Consider the following 18,802-nt stretch of genomic DNA (forward strand, 5'->3'; position numbering starts at 1 on the left):
GAATGGTAGAAAAATTAACTCCAGTTGATCTGCTGCTGGAAGCGTGCCTGTGGCTAATTTCACTTTTTCTTTTCAGGACAGTATCGAAGTAACTCAGTGGCTAATATCAGCTCAGAGGGGGCTTTTGTTCTCTTTGTTGTGAATGCTTTTTAAGCCGTTTTACCGAACAAAGAGTAAGAGTCCCTGGAGTTCAAAAAGGCATATGAAGACTTTGCCTGACATTCCCAAGACTATTCTGGAAACCCACAACCCCAACAGAACAGGCAGGTATGGGACCAGGATCCCTCCTCAGCCTAGGCAGAACGTGCTGTTACTTTTTTCAGTGCTCTTCTCTTGCTGCAGCCAGATGGAGGAGAATAAAGCCTCAAGGTTGTTTCACTCAACTCCTGCATTTTAGACGGCAGGTCTTACTTACTGTTTCAACGTTATTCCGTAACAGCATTTATTTACCTTCATTGAAGAGTAGCTGATATGCTTACTAACCTTCCTGAGTTTTCCTCAGCTTCTAACCTTGTAGTAACACGAGTAGCTCATAAAATATGGCTTTGTTATTTTTAGAGCTGCTTGATGGTTATGGCATTGTATAAGGACATTGAGTCCAGAAGGTAATCTGGGAAATGTGTCTTTCTGATGTAATGAAGACTCACTTAGTAAATGCAGACTCACAAATGGGAGTCATCTTTGCTCTGAATCAGGTCTGGAGCATAACTTGATTCTGGTTTTCTATTTTTTTTAGGCTATGGCATGCATATATTTTCATGGGCCATCACATTTATGCTATTCAAAGAATTCATTAAGAATGTGACCTCTTCAAGAACTGTGGTCTGAGATCCTTTTTCACCCTGTTGTTTCGGGAGTGCCCTTGCACCCCATTACATTTTGTCACTGTGCAAAGATGCATGTTTGGAATTCCCAGGTACAATTTCCAGGATTAATTACTGGAGCCTGTAAGAAGACTGAGAAAAGCAAAGAATATTGTGATTCTTGTGTGTAAAATACAACTCTGCAGCAACAGTGCTTTATACACTTACACAAGTTAAATGATGTAAAATGAGGTGACACACTTCTAACACACTTACTAGCTGCCATTTTTCATCAGGTGATTTCCTTTGCTGAGAAATAAGAGCCATTTCAGGAGCTCGTGAAATGTTGCACAGAAAGCTTATGTTATCCTAGACGTCTGGGTGAATTATTAACATGGCATCATGTCAGGTGCTCTTTGTCCCCTTCTTCTCTCACTCAGTTCTGATAATTAGTTGAAACTTAGCATTCAAGAATACTGCCTTTGTTAAATGCCTGCAGGATGAGGTAAGACTATGGGGTTAATTCCAGCATTTTACAGACCCACACGTAGTCTAGCAGGGAGCAGCCATCAGAGGCAAAAAATGTAGATTACTCACATTTTCCCTCCTTTTCACCCAAACCCGAGTATATGAAATTTAGATGAGCTTCTACTGTGGTACTTACTAGGCCTGATTTGGTATTCATGCTCATAACGTGCTTTCTCTATATATATTTTAGCAGAATCGCTCCTTGTACGCTTCAAAAAGCCTGCATTACAGTGAACATTTGAATGTCTCAGTTTTATAGACTTTTCTATTATTCTCCCACTCCAGCAAAAAACTGGGAGAGAGGATGACAGATGTTCCTCCTGTCTTTGGGGTGAGATTTTCCCTACTTTCCATATAGAGCGAACTTGACAGTGAGTCTCAGGGTATTCAGTGACTGCGATGGCAATACCAAGGAAGACTGCATACTTGGTGTCAGTTCTCTCTCAAAGCGAGAGAATGAAAGGTGAGACAAGAATAGAGAGGAATAAAAGAATAGGAACCAGTGAATGCAAAATTGCCCTTTGCGGTATAGTTTTTGCAGTCAGTTATGTCAAGGAAGACTGGATGTACAACTCTGCTGTGCCAAAATGGTGGTACTTTTTCACCATGGCAACTTGTTATTAACAGGTACATATGTACAGTGCCATTGAGAATCTGCTCAAGGGTTTACATGAAGTTGGAACACGGCTTTCATGAGCTGTCAGCATAAAATCAAGGTAAGACAAATTCAGAAGGCAACAAACCACCACTGGAAGGTCTTCTAGATTATAAGTAACCTACATCTTCCAATAAATAGTAGTTTCTTGGATCTTTGCAGTGGCTTTAGCTGGTCTGAAACTCTACAATTCATAGTCTTATAAATGTTATGTTACTGGCAACTGCAACACCCAGTTAAGGTTAATGATGTATTCTCCTCTTGTTTTAGGAAAGAGCCTTGAGAGCTTTGAAAGGAAAAATCTTTTATCAAGGCCCACCTGTCCTTCCTGTGCCTCTATACATATATGGTTTTTAGGTATGTTGTACTATGACTGTTTTTATTCTTTCCTTCACCATTTTTTTCCTGAAAATTTAATGCTCTTGAGCCTCTTGAATCAACATTTAAAATTAGTTTCAGTTGCCTGTGGCCAGTTCCCTGCTACTGCTAGCTTGCTGTAATGATACTTCTTTTTGCAGTTGAAACCAAGTTACTAGGACCCTTTCATTGCAGGCTAAATGTTTGTTACTGTTTTTAAGTGGAGAAATAGGTTATATATCTACCTATCATTTCCTTTACTCTTTGATTCTTTAAAGACAACACGTTTCATCCTCACCAGAGCAATGATGCCTCCTATGACACAGCAGGCCACAATTCACATATTAAGCATGCAAGGAGATGGAGTTTTTCCATTCACAAGACCAGTGTTTCCCAGTGGATCTTGGGAAGAGCAGCATAACACTAATTGTTTTTGAGGTTTTCTAACAGGACTCTGAGTTTGATTCCACAACTAGCTTAAACTGTGTAAACTAATGGGATAGAAATACCATGTCTGCCTTCAGGTGATTTAGTTGCAGTATGTTTTGAGCAAATTGGCAAAAAGCACCTGAACATGTCAGTGACTTCTTTTTGCTTTTAGGTTAAACCCAAACTTCAGTTCAAATTTAAACTTAAGTATGATTCTCAAGCAGGATATACAACTTAGGGCAATGTAAGTTATCCTACTTACCTTCTGCAAGCAGAGAGGTGTAAATCCCTCACTCGTATTTGTGCAGTCCCAAACCAAGTTTAGTGTGCTTTGTCAGGAGGATTTTCTGAGCAACAGAAGAGAAAAGATACTACATGAAAAGCTTTTTTCCTCTCCTTTCTTGGTATTGATTTTAGCATAAAAGAATATCCTAAAGCCATTAAACACAAAGAAACAGCAATAATAAATATTAGACTGCTCAGCAGGAATTCATTTGATGCAATTCATTGCATTCATTGGGCAAAAATAGATACTAGGCTTCTCCTTCAGATTTTCCCTAATACAGGTGGTCAGAATTACGTCCAGAAGCTTTGGCTTTGCTCAATAACAATGATCCTCCCAAGTCCAGTGTAAAACCCAGTTGGTCAGCTTCCTGAAGATCCTTTCTGTGGTGAGATTCTCAGGTGGCAGAGTCACCAAAGCCATCGATCTGTGCAGAGAGCATGTTTGGGAAAGGCACAAACTGCGGTCAGTCCTGGGCCATAGTGGTTGCCAGTTGCTTCAGCAAACCTATTGCTATCAGAGTGTTCCAGTTTGCATGACCAGTAGGCCCAACACCAGCAATCCCTTGGTCCAAAGGAGCATGAAGATCACTTTTAGTCATAATTTCCCCTAAGGCCCTTGTTTCTCTGCTAACAGCCTTCATCGTGTGTGGTGACTTGAACAATAGCCTTGCATGAGGCCATAATTCATACAGTGAAAGTAACAACTCCATCAGTAAGGCATGAAAAACTGATCAGACCAAGCAGCCTGGCTTCAGCTTGTTCCTGTATGTTAAAAGTCCTGTTGGAGGTCACACAGTGAAGTGAAAGTAAAGCGAGGAACAACAGATTGGCACACTCAATTCTTTTTGTCCTTTGAGCCATTGAGATAGAGCCTCATTGACTGTCATGCTGGGGTTAGGGATCAAAGAAGAAAGTATAAAGTAAATGCAATGAAGCCACTATTATGTAAGTCAGTTATAGCTAAAAAACAAACAACCACCCCCACCTTTATTCAAAGTAGGTTTGCTCAGCAATGTATATAGCATGCAGTTTCCATGAAGAAGGCCCACCAAGCTGAAAAGCCCAACTGCCAGCACAAATTCTGCATGTGCCAGTCTCTACAGTGAAACAGGGCCCTTGAGTAATTGAGACACTCAACTGCAAGTAGTAGAAAAAGTGTAGCAACAAGGAAGAGTACCACAGTGGGTCTGAGTGCCACTTTTGTTTTCAGTTCAACCTTTAGGCAGCTTTTCCATTAGTTAGGTAATCTCATCTTACTGTAAATGGTGGTTCAGCTTTGGTTTGAGTAATTATGATAGAAATTACTAGCATTGTGCAGATTCTATTTCAGCAGGTTCCCTAAAATTAGTTAACTCATTTTAATACAGTTTCTAATCATTACATATCTAGATCACAAAATTGCTACCATATTTAATGCTTTTGTGGACAGTCTTTCTTAACAAAGTCATAAAAGAGAAAACTGGCATTGAAACTAGACAACTTGTATCCAGCAATTTTTATTTGGCTTCTAAAGAAGGATTGGGTAAAAAAAAAAACCCAACCCGACATATGATAGAACGCAGCTTTCACAGCTTTTAAGTGGCCAGGGTAAAAATCTCCATTTTGCAGAAATGTTTGGATTCCTCATTGGATAAAAGTCAAGTCGATCATGAATGAAAGTTTAGTGCAGCAATGGTGCCATCCAACAAACACTACTCCCCGTTCTTTGATGAATAAGCTGGTCCAACATTCCTGCTTTAACTTTTGCCTAGGATCATCACTCAGGCACTACTAATTTAATTTCCATTTAAGCAAAGTGTCCTTCCTCTTCCTCCAACCAAAGATAGATACAGTATAATTACAACTGTGTGCTATGCCAGGTGGGGGTTAACAAGTGAAATCACGAAGCTGTCAGTCTTGTTATTGTGATTGTAAATATCAGCCACAGTACTAGCAGCAACTTTGTTTTGTGTTTTTCCAACAGATTCATGCTGGAATTTTCAGAGAATTTTCAGGGAATAAGGAGGCCAGGGCATCCTGGTTTTCATGAGCTTAATCATACTCACTGTGTCCATTCCAGGAGTAGCTGAAGTCAGATGATTTACATGTGTAGCCAAGCCTGCAGCGTGCCCACTAACTGGCAGATTCAAGTACGTTTTTGGTCAAAAGGGGAAAATGCATGATATTGAGGAAATGGTTATATTTTCATTTGTCTACCTAGATGTACTGGTAATGCTTTATCCTGTGTACCTAGCTGCAACCATGCATGAGGTTTGCACTTCTAGTTATAACAAAGGTATGCTGGAACTTTTAAATGGACACATAGAAAGGCGTTCTTTGTTACAGTTCACTGAACTAGCCCATCTCATTTGTGAATCATTAATGATACTGACTGCTGGGCAAATTTACTTTGGTTGTAAATCTATAAATGGCATGGGAAGATGTGGTAGAATGATTTTTCATACTTAGCTTCTAAATGAGAACATCATAGTTTCAAGGAAAGTAGAGAAAAGGTATAAATTAACATTTTGGAAGGAGACACAGCAACCTTAAAAGAACTAACATTTTTGTTCTGCAATATTAATTTTACCATTCTGTTTCCTGTAGCTATATATTGCAGTGAGTGAGTATACACAGTCATGCAGAAGTTGTCCACTTTAAGACTGTCCATTAGGGGAAAAGCTTTTTAAAGCTGCTTCTTGAGGAAGCTTATTTACAGTTGTTTACATAGAAACTTTAAAAATCAGGTAATTCGAAATGCATTTCACAGAATCACAGAATCACAGAATGGTAGGGGTTGGAAGGGACCTCTGGAGATCATCTTGTCCAATCTCTCTGCTTGAGCAGGGACACCCAGAGCAGAGGGCACAGGAACGCATCCAGGCACATTTTGAACATCTCCAGGGAAGGAGACTCCACAACCTTCCTGGGCAGCCTGTTCCACTGCTCTGGCACCCACACTGTAAAGAAGGTTTTTTCCTCATACTGAGGTGAAACTTCCTGTGTTCCAACTTGTGCCCATTGCCCCTTGTCCTGCCATTGGGCACTATTGAAAAGAGCCTAGTCCCATCATCCTGACACCCACCCTTCAGAGATTTACAGGTATTGATGAAATCCCCACTCAGTCTTCTCTTCTCCAGGCTGAACAAACCCAAGTCTCTCAGGCTTTCCTCATACGGGAGACGCTCCAGTCCCCTGATCACCTTCCTAGCTCTCCGCTGGACTTGCTCAAGCAGTTCCCTGTCCTTCCTGAAGTGGAAGGCCCAAAACTGGACACAGCACTCCAAATGTGGTCTCACTTGGGCAGAGCAGAGGGGGAGGATAACCTCCCTTGACCTGCTGGCCACACTCCTTTTAATAAAGCCCAGGTTACCATTGGCCGCCTTGGCCACAAGGGCACACTGCTGGCTCAGGGTCAGCTTGCTGCCCACCAGCACTCCCAGGCCCTTCTCAGCAGAGCCGCTTTCCAGTAGTTCAGCCCCCAGCCTGTACTGGTGCATGGGGTTGTTCCTCCCCAGGTGCAGGACCTTGCACTTGCTCTTGCTGAATTTCATGAGGTTCCCCTCAGCCCAGCTCTCCAGCCTGTCCAGGTCTCCTTTGATGGCAGCACAGCTTTCTGGTGTATCAGCCACTGCCCCCAGCTCGGTATCATCAGCAAACTTGCTGAGGTTACACTCTATCCCATCATCCAGGTCATTGATGAATATGTTGAACAGGACTGGACCCAGCAAAGACCCCTGGGGAACACCGCTAGTGACGGGCCGCCAACCAGACTCTGCTCCATTGATCACGACCCTCTGAGTTCTGTTGTTGAGCCAGTTCTCTCTCCACCTCACTGTCCACTCATCCAACCCACACTTCCTGAGCTTGCCTGTGAGGATGCTGTGGGAGACAGTGTCAAACGCCTTACTGAAGTCAAGCTAGACAGCATCCACTGCTCTTCTTTCATTGACCCAGCCAGTCACACCATCACAGAAGGCTATCAGGTTGGTCAAGCATGATCATGAATCCATGTTGACTGTTTCTGATAACCTTCTTGTCCTATACATGCCTGGAAATGACCTCCAGGATGAACTGCTCCATCACCTTTCCAGGGATGGAGGTGAGGCTGACTGGCCTATGGTTTCCTAGGTTCTCCTTCTTGCCCTCTTTGAAGATTGGAGTGACATTTGTTGTCGTCCAGCCCTTGGGCACCTATCCTGTCCTCCACGACCTTTCAAAGATGATGGAGAGTGGCTCAGCAAGGACATCCACCAGCTCCCTCAACACTCATGGGTGCATCCCATCGAGGCCCATGGATTTGTGAGGATCCAGCTTCAATAGGTGATCTCTGACCCAGTTCTTTTTAACCTATGGTGAGCCTTCCTTTCTCCAGACTTTTTCTCTCTTCCTGGGGGGGCTGAGATGCCTGAGGGCCAGCCTTAGCAGTAAAGATGGAGGCAAATAAGACATTCAGTAACTCCTCTGCATCCTGTGTCACCAGGGCCCCTACCTTGTTCAGCAGTGGCCCCACTTCATCCCCAGTCTTCCTTTTACTGCTGATGTATTTAAAGAGCCCTTCTTGTTATCTTTGACATGTCTTGCCAGATTTAACTCCAAGTGGGCCTTGGCCTTCCTTGTCACATCTCTGCACACTCTGACAATGTTCGTATATTCTTCTCAAGCAAGCCAGTCCTTTTTTCCACATACTGTGAACCTCCCTCTCCCATTTGAGTTTCTCTAGAAGCTCTTTGCTCATCCATGCAGGTCTCCTGGCTCCTCTGCCTGACTTTTTCCTCCTGGGCATGCACTGATCTTGAGCTCAGAGGAAGTGGTCCTTGAATACTGTCCAGCTCTCTTGGACCCCTCTGCCTTCTAGAGCCCTAGCCCATAGGATTCCTCCTAGCAGGTCTTTGAAGAGGCCAAAGTTAGCTTTCCTGAAGTTCAGGTTTGTAATCCTACTTGTTGCCCTGCTTCGACCACACAGGATCCTGAACTCCACCATCTCACAGTCACTGCAGCCAAGGGTACCCCCAACCCTCATGTCCTCAACCAGCCCTTCCTTGTTTCTTAGGATAAGGTCAGGCAGCACATCTTACCTTGCTGGCTGCTCCACCACTTGCATCAGAAAGTTGTCCTCGATGATCTGCAGGAACCTTCTGGATTGTGCATGCCTCACCATATTGTTTTTCCAGCAAAGATCAGGGTGGTTGAAGTCCCCCAAGAGGACCAGGGCCTGCAACTGCAAGGCTACTTCCAGCTGTCTGCAGAAGGCTTCATCAACTTTCTCATCTTGATCAGGTGGCCGGTGAAAACGCCCACAACAGTGTCACCCATATTTGGCTGTCCCTTAATTTTTACCCACAGGCTCTCAACTTGTTGTCCTTCCACTCCAAGGCAGAGCTCGATACATTCTAGTTGCTCCCTCACATAAAGAGCAACTCCCCAACCTCGCCTTGCTAGTCTGACTTGAAAAACCTGTAGCCATCCATGACCACATTCCAGTCATGCGAGCTATCCCACCATGTCTCTGTGATTGCAATGATATCATGGCCCTGTGACTGCACGCAGACCTCTAGTTCCTCCTGTTTATTCCCCATGCTGCATGCATTGGTGTACAGGCATTTCAGAAAGGTGCTTGAGCACGCAGGTCTCCCTGGAGTGGTGTACAAGTACCCACTACAGCCATGCAAACCCTTGAGGTGGTTAGTCTCCTGGTTGCCATCTCATGAGGCCGCCACAGCACCTTTATCACTGCTCAGGTTGTCCTGCCTTGTTCCCCCATTGTTTGTGATGGCATTAGCATTGTCAGTTTGTCCCCCTCCCCCTGAGTTTCTCAGTTTAAAGTCCTCCTCACCAAGTTTGCCAGCCTTCTGCCAAATATTCCCTTGTCCCTCCAGACAGGTGGAGCCCCTCCCTCCCTAGCAGCTTACGGTTGTTGAAGAACATCCTGTTGTCATAAAAGCCAATACCCTCAAGCTGAGACCAGCCATGTAACCAGGAATTGATTTGTATTATTTGCCTATTTCTAACCACCCATTTTTCTCCAACAGGTAGTATGGAGAAGACAACTCGGGCACCAGTATTTTTCACTTGCTTTCCCAGAGCTTTACAGTCTTACTTAGTTCTGCCCAGACTCTGGCTTGCAGCATCATTTTGGGATGTTAAAACGATTCAAGGTAGAAAAGAGCAAGTCTGAACATGAAGAAGCATTTTCCTGAGGATCATGGCCTAGGAAAATGGACAGTTGTGTTTTCGTACAGACATAGTCACTCTATTACAAGGTATCTTGTAATTAGGTGCAGTAAGTATGAATAGATTCATATTCAGAATGGAAGAATGCTGTTTGGTTTTCTCCACTCATATTAAAGGTGATAGCTGTATAGCAAATGGAGCTTTATTGAACTATTTTCCAATAGGGCAGAGCTGGTATAAATTCAGGAACACACTGTGGCTTTGGTACAGGTGCATGGGAGGATTCCTATGACTACGTACAGGCAACGAAATAATAACCACCACCACCACCCTGCCAGCCAAATTTCTATCTTGTGAGAAATTCTGATGTTTCCAAATGGGTTTTGTTCTGAAATAGGAAAAAACCAAACACCAACACTTTATAGAATAAAAAGTTCAGGCAACTTTCATTAAGAAATTATGTCCTCTGGAGGAATATAGCTGTCATATTATTTCTTTCCTACACTTTACTATTTTACTATAGGAGGGTTTGCAGGACAGCATGAAAAACTGATCCAGCTCAGGCAACCAGAGAAAAGCACATGGCTTTGTGCCATGTTGAAAGAAGCGTGCCAGCAGGTCAAGGGAGGTGATTCTGCCCCTCTACTCCGCTCTGGTGAGACCCCACCTGCAGTGCTGCGTCCAGCTCTGGGGCCCTCAGCACAAGAAAGGACATGGAGCTGTCAGAGCAGGTCCAGAGGAGGGCCACAAAAATGATCCAAGGCCTGGAGCACCTCTCCTGTGAAGAAAGGCTGAGAGAGTTGGGGTTGTTCAGCCTGCAGAAGAGAAGGCTGCACCATTTCAGTACTTAAACAGGGACTATAGAAAAGATGGGGCAATCTCTTTAGCAAGGCCTGTTGTGACAGGACAAGGGGTGATGGTTTTAAACTAAAGTAAGGTAGATTTAGACTGGATATAAGGAAAAGATATTTTACTATGAGGGTGGTGAAACACTGGAACAGGTTTCCCAGAGAAGCGGTAGATGCCCCATTCCTGGAAAGATTCAAGGTCAGGTTGGATGGGGCTCTGAGCAACCTGATCCTGTTGAAGATGCAGGGGGGTTGAACCAGATGACCTCTAAAAGTCCCTTCCAACCTAAACCATTCTATGATTCTATGTTACTCCCCATTGTGCAGGGAAATTGTATACTTCTCCTTTTAAGGGCTCTTTCTCCATCAAAAAGAAAAACTGAATTCTGAAACACTTGAGTTCAACAACTCTCAGTTCTTTATGGTGGCCTGCAGGATTCACTAACAATATTTGCTATACCATGGGGCAGGTTTCTTACATTAAATTAAGATGCAGGGTAAATAAGAATGCACTGGGCAAAGTTCATTTTTAGTAAAGCTCTACTAAGCTCACTTGTATACCAGTCAATGAATTTGGGCTTACTATTCTTTGTATTCCTCATGACTGACTCAGAAGCATCCTTGATATTAATTTTGTAGTAAAATCAGCTTGGCCCATTATTTTCAAAGGTATCTTTGCAAACATATAACAGGATTATTTTGCACTTAATTGATTTATTAGTTTGTATTTTGTCCTTAGATTTCTAGTCTAATTTCTGGGTGCGGTAAAAGGTAATCTCTTATGCCCTAAGCATGCTGGATTCTCAGGATGTGTTTTGGACAATATGGACAATATCAACCACTGTATCTATCTTTTGTTAGCATTTTGCCTAATGCATAATAAAAATAGATGCTCTTTTCCTTACATTAAATGCTCTGAAATAACTTCTTAATTGCTTAAGTTAGAAATAATAACAGACAGAAAAGCAAAATCTCCTTACACGTTGTGTTGTAGAACCACATGAACAAAGAAACCAATAAAAATTATCACAGCCCAAAAATGTAATTAAAAGTTCTTTTATTTGTGTCTCCACCCAGGGTGTAAACACATACTGAGGCATTAATTTACCACTACAAATCTCTAGCCTCACTATAACAATAATTAAATCCAGACTTAAACCTCTGACCCAAGTGTTTTTTAGAAGAAATCTCGGAGATTTTTTTTTCTATTTCTGTTTCTAATTATACTAACCCATGCAAATACTAGTAGTTTTATGGTGAAAGACAATGCCTGGAGCAGTATTCTTGAAAGGCATCTCACAATAAGACGTTCTACTTGTCATGTCATTGAGTTATAATTTTCCACTTTTATTTTGTACCATGCACATACACCTTTCAAATTTACCTCTTACATAAAAAAGAATTTTATGAAACAGGACAAGAATAACTTACGATTATATGAAAAGTAACTACAACAAATCACAAAATTATACATACTAGTAGAGAAAAAAGCATAACTAATTCTTTTAAAAATTTATTTTTCATGGTATGCAACATATATGTTTTTAGAGCAAATATCAGCCAGATATACAGGATGGCAAATGGACTTCATATCTGTATGAGTAAGCATGTATAAATATGTAGAATACTCTGCAAGGTTTAGGAAAAACCTACTCTCTTTTTCTTTCCTCAACAAAGTGCTTTGTGTAAAAAATTACACAAGATGCTGCTTTCTGTACAGAATAAAGGTATTTTTTTTCTTAAATAAACCCCCACTCAGCTGGTTTTAAATTGTGGTCTTTTGCTTTATCTGTTCATAGGAAATAAAAAATAATTAAAAAAAAAACGACAAAATTTCACACAAACAACAAGAAAGTGCTGTTTAAAAAAATCTGCTATAAAATTATGCAGGGAAAACAGGTAATAAACAGTTAAAATGTAATTTTATACTCATTCACACCTCTTCAAAGAAAGTTGAAAACAAAATACAATGTGACAGATGGCCTTAGCACTGCAATACTTCAGCATCCAGTATTAGTAAACCATAATGCCTGTAGGTATATCATGTGTATATATATAGAGAGAGAAAGGGAGATCCAAATACACACATGCATTCACATACACTCACACATGTACACATGCGCTTTAAAACTATATTTTAAACTCCAGTGTAGACCCATTTCTAATGCAGATATAAATAGACCATTTGAGTCTGAAAACAAGAGAACTGTATAAAAGGATGACTGTAAATAAGTTCATCAGAATATTGTTTAATGTCCATAGTCTAAATAACTTCATCTCTTAGATATGAATCCCTTTAGAAAGTTAATAATCCAGCAAGTAGAATAACAACACAAAAATCACTGAGGCACAAGTATTTGCATGTAAGTCAGTAACTGGCATTACACTATGTGTTTTCACAAGCACCATTTTTCATTGTAACATGTGACAAACACAATTCCCTATTTAAATATTCAAAATACATGAGATAAAATGGTTCTTTTTAATACAGTTGTCCTCAGTGATAAAAGTTGATCCCCGAAAGTCAGACTCCAAAGAGAATAATGAAATAATAACGAAGAATCCTCTGTCTTCGATACAGAAGTAAACAAAGGTGTACCTTTTAACACACTGATAGCCCACTCTCATTTGCTTGACTGTACTCTAGCTCTTTCTTTCTAAGATTAATGCTCACAGAAAGCTGTAAATATGTATTCTATATGTGCGTGTGTGTTTGTGTGTGAAAAAATGAATGAATGAACGACCTGCAAAAATTTCCTTTTTTAAATGTAAGTGATGAATCCCCAAATTATGAATACCCTTTTTGAATTCTGTCTTCTCACTTTCCCTTCAGTCAGGATCTTTCCTGATGTATAAGCTCCCTCTCTACTGGATAGCTTCTGTATTCAGATCCTAGAAAAAATAGTTCGAAAGATTTAAAGTCAAGGTGGTACAGAGCTGAAGTCAGCAGCAATATTTAAGTTTTGTACACAGCAACTGACAAATTCTGGACGACCATGTGGTTAAAAGAACCCTGAAGGACTTACATATATAGAAGTATACAAAAGTATGTATGTACATATACATGCATATGTATACACCAGGCCTGATCCTGCCCTTACTGACTTCAGTGGAACAAAACATAGTTCTACACATTTGAAACTGAAGTGTTCAGCATTCCTAATTCCTCCTGACGAACCAAGCTATGCATGTGGAGTGGCCACAGAAAGGGCTTTAAGATAGCACAAAATTAAAGCTTTATTAAAAAATGAAACTCACTGTCAATGCGCTGAGCCAGATCATACATTAATGCAAAAGGACTGTCTTTTTGCTGGTGTATGTATACCTGTGTAGGGAAGCCTGCTATCGTTTAAACCAATGCAAACCACATCTGGTAACAAGACCTACTATTGCAAGCTGAAGCAGAGGGACACATTCAGTTGTGATGTGAGAAGCAGAATAAAAGGGGGAAGAATTTAGTACAGAATTATCTGGATTTAAGCCATATTACTTCTTATTGTATGTTATTTATGTGTACAGTTTATCCATATATACTTTGCATTTATTGGATGAAAATCTCCTTAAACATATAAGCACATATGCCTTTATGTACAAATACACTCACTGAATATAAACCTCAAAAGACTGCCAGTGTTTATAAACATCTGGATGTATATTCATCTATGCAACATAATGGCAAATTAAATTATGAATTTGACCCAAACTGCTTTCAGCAACTCACAAAAGCTTCTCAGGATAAGAAAATGTTTGTATAAACATCTTTTTAAATTCACCTTTCTAGACGAGTGATTTCAGAAGTGTAGTTATGGTCTAGCCTGTAAGAATGAACTTTGGATTTTTGTCCTCATTAACTCAAGTCATGAGAATATGAAGCTGCACACTACACAGTAAGAAGTCCACGGAATTGATGAACAGGGGTTAATAACCTAAAATTCAGTCTTACATAATGTAAGAGTTGCTCCCAAGGTATGTAGGATCACAGCAATGACACATCTCCACTCAGAATACTGGTTTTAACTCATACCCTTGTAGCTTTCACAAAGTGCAACCTCATTTTCTTGCATCCTGGACTAAATTAAAGGACCAGAGCCTGATACTGAGTAGAAAAATCAAAACCACCAAAGCAGTTCAGTTTTACATCTCTAATTATTTAGAGATGTTCCAAAGGGAACATGGCAAACTTAGGAGTAGCTCTTCCTCCTAAAATGTGTTATGGAAATGAAAAATGTTAGGGCAACAAAACTTTAAATGAAGCAGTGCAGATTGCTTTTAAAAAAATATGTGGAATTTAAGGAATAATATATTTTCTACAGGGTATTTTAAACCTTCCTACAGAGTACTATAGCACATACAGCAATAAAACTCTATAACATAATTAAATATCAACAGAAAGTTAAAACATACTGATTTTTATCTAGCAGCTGTGCTAAATATAGACAAAGTCCATGTACCTTCTCATGTAGTGCATTTAACCCTTCTTATTCATTGCATTAAGCACTGCGTCAGAAGGAATATTGGAAAACCAGCAATGGCCATATTGTATGGTTTAAAATACAGAGGGAAGGAAAACACTGCCTAAACCAAAGCCTGTAATAAATCCAGTACCAATGATGTTTGGCACCAAAAAGAACCTGCACCAATTACCCCAATGGTTAGTGCCAGGATACATGTCTAATTTCTCTCCCTTTTTGATGCTTGTGTGTGTTTGATTTTGGAAGCATCACATGTGAACAGGTTGTGCAAAAAGCTGTGTGCCTTTGAAATGTTTGTAATATGCTCTGGTTTTACTTCTTTTCCTTTTTTTTTTATAAAAAGGAGTTTTCTAAAGCTGTGTTCTTCAACAGGTCCACCCATTCAGCTTGAAAGGATTTCAGCCAACAAGCAATTTTCTTATTCAGTCTGTGAATTCCCTTTAAGAAATTGAAAAGAAGAAAGAAAAAAAAAGCAGAGTTGCTGTGCCACAGATGAAAAGAAAAGAAACAATTGCTAAGGTTTTGGCAAAGCTTGCTTTCTCCAAACATTCTCTTTCCCAGTTGACTGCTTGATAACATGATGAATGTTCAGCAATTACTTTCTTTCTCTCCTTTATGTATGTATATCAATCTATATCCCCATACATACATGGCAGTTTCATGGAGAGAAAAATTTTGTAGAGATATATCAGAAGGTCAAGATGAAATGGAATCAAGTTCTTGTAACTAGATTTATGCTACTTTAGCCTTCAGTGTAGACGGAAGAAAGCTGGCTAGAACAACGATCCACCGCATTTACTTGTAGGAAACTGCTATCCTCTGGCATGCTGCGAGCTGAATCACCAAAGATACCTGTGGACCCTGCTGGAAAGTCATAAACTGGAAAAAATACAAAAATCATTAATTAATCAGGGTAACTATATCATGGAGAATGTCCTAATACTTATGTAGAGAACTGGATATGGCTTAAACCAAATAGACAAACAAAACAAACCAGCCAACATATGTAGGGAATTAAAAAATACATAACTTACTGCTTACCAAGGGAGGAATTTCAGTTCTGTCAGAATCAAGACTGAAGTACAGCAGATTTCATCACAACTAACACTTGCCCATTTAGTGGGTGCTAAAACTGTGATAATTTTAAAAATAAACATCATGCTTGCTTATCGAATTTCATCATACCCAACCTATGATAAGAGGCAATAAAATATTGTAGAACTCATTTGCTATAAAGCAGACCCTGGTACAGAAATTACTAATTTCTACAAGCAATAGTAGTAAGCACAAGAGTAACTGTGTGCAGAAAAACTCCCATCTTTTGGGATGTTTACTGTGAGATGCATCTTTGAACTTACAGGTGCATTGGCTCTTTAATGTACTACTGAATGATCAAGAGGTAAAACAGATTTCAAAGCACAATAAACGTTAAGTGAAATCATCCTGTGTGGATGGACAACAAAAGACTTGGGCATCAGTTGTGCTCAGGCTCTAAGATTAGGCCCACTGTCTTGTGCTGATCCTAAGCACAGAGGTAACTTCCACCCTTCCAGAGCAGTATGCAAGCCCCTTATGTACTTTTCAGCTAGGCAGAGACTAAGTCAAGTGTGCACAGAAAAGTGTGCACCCAGGCAGTTCTTGTCATGGAAATGTGAATAAATGAAATTCAAGACTGAGAAAAATCAAACATGCGTGATACAAAATCAATGGTTTGAATCATCTCAAGTCCCTGCTACAATACTTACAGCAGAGTGGGGTGGCTGCATAAACATCACCCAGGGCTCAACGGAGTGTATTTCAAATTAAATACATGAGCTAGCGGCTGCCTTACCCCCAGAGGTTAGAGCCTTGAGAAGCCCTCAACATTGTGTAGTCTGCACACAGGCCAGATGTTACCGTGACCTGTGGTGACTGGGTCCCAATGCCAAGCCCTCCACAAAGGTCTGAAAACCATCTCCTCTTTGTGAAGAGTCAAGTCTGTCATGACAGGTCCCAGTCACATGCACAACTCAAACAGATCTGTCAAAGTCCACAAACTATACACAACTTTCCACAAACTCCCCAGCTGACATTTACCTGTAATGCCAGAATGAGCTGAAAAAGTTCGATGGAAAATGCCAAGCCCTGCCTGGCCAGCTGATGTAGGGGCTAAACACTCTTCAAAAGGAGGAACCACATTACAAGAAACACCAAGTTGTACGTTCTTCTGAGTGTCAGCATAATGTGGAGGGCAGAAAGTCTGAAGCTGCCCATAAAAATCTACAACAAGGAGAAGAAAGTGGTCAGTAAAAGACCTAGACAGAGATGCAATGGGTAGCACATGGATCCATGGCTGTGAGAACAGTAAAAACCTTGACTGCAGTAGCACCAGGATTTCAGTTATTTTCCACCAATAAAGCAGCTTTGATATGAAGCTCCCTAAGACTTCCTCCAGTTGCTACTAATTCTGAACACAATCCAGATGTCCAGTCATGGACAACCTGATTCCACCATGACTTGTGAGAGGCAATGGCTGCGTAGAAGCTGAAATTCTTCAGTTTTCTCCCTTTACTCTGCAGTCGTGGTGACTGAGCAGGTAGTCTCCAGATTTCACACTGGGCTGCTGCCTGAAAAATCTAAGAAAATGCTTAATCCAAAATAAAGGAAGATTACCCAGGTAAGGTCTGAATAAAATCTGAGGGTCTGTCACTGATGCCCAGGCAGCTGGCTGATAGCGGGCACATGCATATGAGACTCAGAAGCACTGCTGGCTGATGATCCATGGGGCCTGCTGTTTGTAAATGCAGGGTGAGAGTCTTACCCACTCATCAGCAGCAATATGTCCACATGGAAGAGAACCAAGACCATTGTGCCACATGACATAAAAGATCCCAACCAGGGTTTTTGTTCTTTAAATTGTATTTTTTGTTCCTTTGATAGAGGCATAAAAGCACTGAGTAAATTCACATTGAAGTCCATGCGAATGTGTTTATATACCCAAAACCATGCTTCTTGGGAAAACAGGGACACATATGCAATGTAAGAGGCACAGACAGATGTTCTGCAGTAGGTTGGCCTGAAGATTTTTTTAATGGAAACAAGGTCTTTTCTCCTCCTTAAAAAATTGCTGCTAAGTCTAAGTTTTGGAAATTTTGCTCAGAGTGTGAAGTATGGCTTTTATAGGTAAAAGACCGTGGTATGCATTTATTTCTGTTTCCATAATATGTTCTAAGAGTGTATGTCAGAAATGAAACCATTACAAATCCGGTATTACAATATATACATATTTTTCTTTTAAGAAAAACTGTGAATCAAGCTCCTCTCTGCCACTGCTCTGGCTCCTTGTTCTCACCACTCTCTTTCCATGCCTAAAGGAAAAAGGAAAAAGACAGTGCATTATCTCCAAGGTGCTACATAAAAATTGTCCAAATATAGGGCCAGGAGTGATACAGTCTCTGAAGATTTTATTAGCAAACAGCTTATTGCCTAAGGGCTGGTGTGTTAATTCTCCTGATGAAGAATATGTTGTGGTAAGTCAATAAAAAAGCCACTGTCAGAAAAATGACCCCCTATCTCCAAAAGCATCTTAAGGAATTTCCTGTGTCTCAAGTTTATTTCAGAGATGTTACTGTCAATAGAAAAAACCGACATGCAGGGCTGTCTCCTCTAGTCAGTCTAGTTCACCAACACTGATCCGACAAGGCCATTCCAGCTGAAGTTCTTTTTAGCGTAGAAAGATCAATAAAAAGAAACAACCACAAATCCTTCCCTAAACTCTTAAAACATCAACATCGGAAAAAAAGGAAAAAAGGGGAAAAAGGGATTGAAAACATCTTTTAATGCATCTTCTATATATAAACTTTGTACTGCAGATATTGGATTACAATTCAAGAACTGAACTGACTCTAGTCTCTTTAGGCCTCTGTTTATTGTCTTTTGAATATTATAAAAAAGGAGGAAACCTTATTACTTTCAGTGATTGTAAATGTTCACAGATTTGACCTCAAATAGCATTTTGTACTAGAAGGGAATAAGGAACCCTAATCTGCATAGTTACAGGGACAGCCAGCCGAAGTTCATCTTCCATGTATTCAGGAATTCGCCTCTGTACATCCACACTGTGTAGTTAGGAAACCGTATTTATACCAGACATTCAGCTTTCATACCTGGGATCCATGAGCAGTAACAAACTGTGAGTAGTAGGCAAATTAGGTGACAGGATTAAAAGTTCATAACCTTCCCTAAAAGTAATGGGATGTTTGGGTGAGCAGCATATGACAAAAGGTCTTTGGG

At 40.6% G+C, this 18,802-nt stretch overlaps 1 protein-coding gene and 1 long non-coding RNA gene across 2 annotated transcripts in view; one reads left to right on the forward strand and one right to left on the reverse strand.

Annotated features, from left to right (window-relative positions):
* Window positions 1-1,245: 1,245 nt before the first annotated feature.
* On the forward strand, window positions 1,246-11,137 carry LOC135310528 (uncharacterized). The gene is made up of 4 exons (XR_010370626.1): window positions 1,246-1,308; window positions 1,959-2,047; window positions 2,257-2,343; window positions 9,069-11,137. It is a non-coding gene; the product is annotated as an uncharacterized LOC135310528 (long non-coding RNA).
* GLIS3 (GLIS family zinc finger 3) overlaps window positions 11,099-18,802 on the reverse strand; it is a 175,055-nt gene continuing 167,351 nt past the window's right edge. The window contains exons 9-10 of the mRNA XM_064438436.1: window positions 16,607-16,789; window positions 11,099-15,409 (exon numbers count right to left, since the gene is read on the reverse strand). Of these exons, the coding sequence (XP_064294506.1) occupies window positions 15,273-15,409; window positions 16,607-16,789 (320 nt within the window). The 3' untranslated portion in view covers window positions 11,099-15,272. The remainder of the gene's footprint in view (window positions 15,410-16,606; window positions 16,790-18,802) is intronic.

The sequence above is a fragment of the Phalacrocorax carbo genome, chromosome Z (assembly GCF_963921805.1).
Source record: "Phalacrocorax carbo chromosome Z, bPhaCar2.1, whole genome shotgun sequence".
NCBI classification, from domain to species: domain Eukaryota; kingdom Metazoa; phylum Chordata; class Aves; order Suliformes; family Phalacrocoracidae; genus Phalacrocorax; species Phalacrocorax carbo.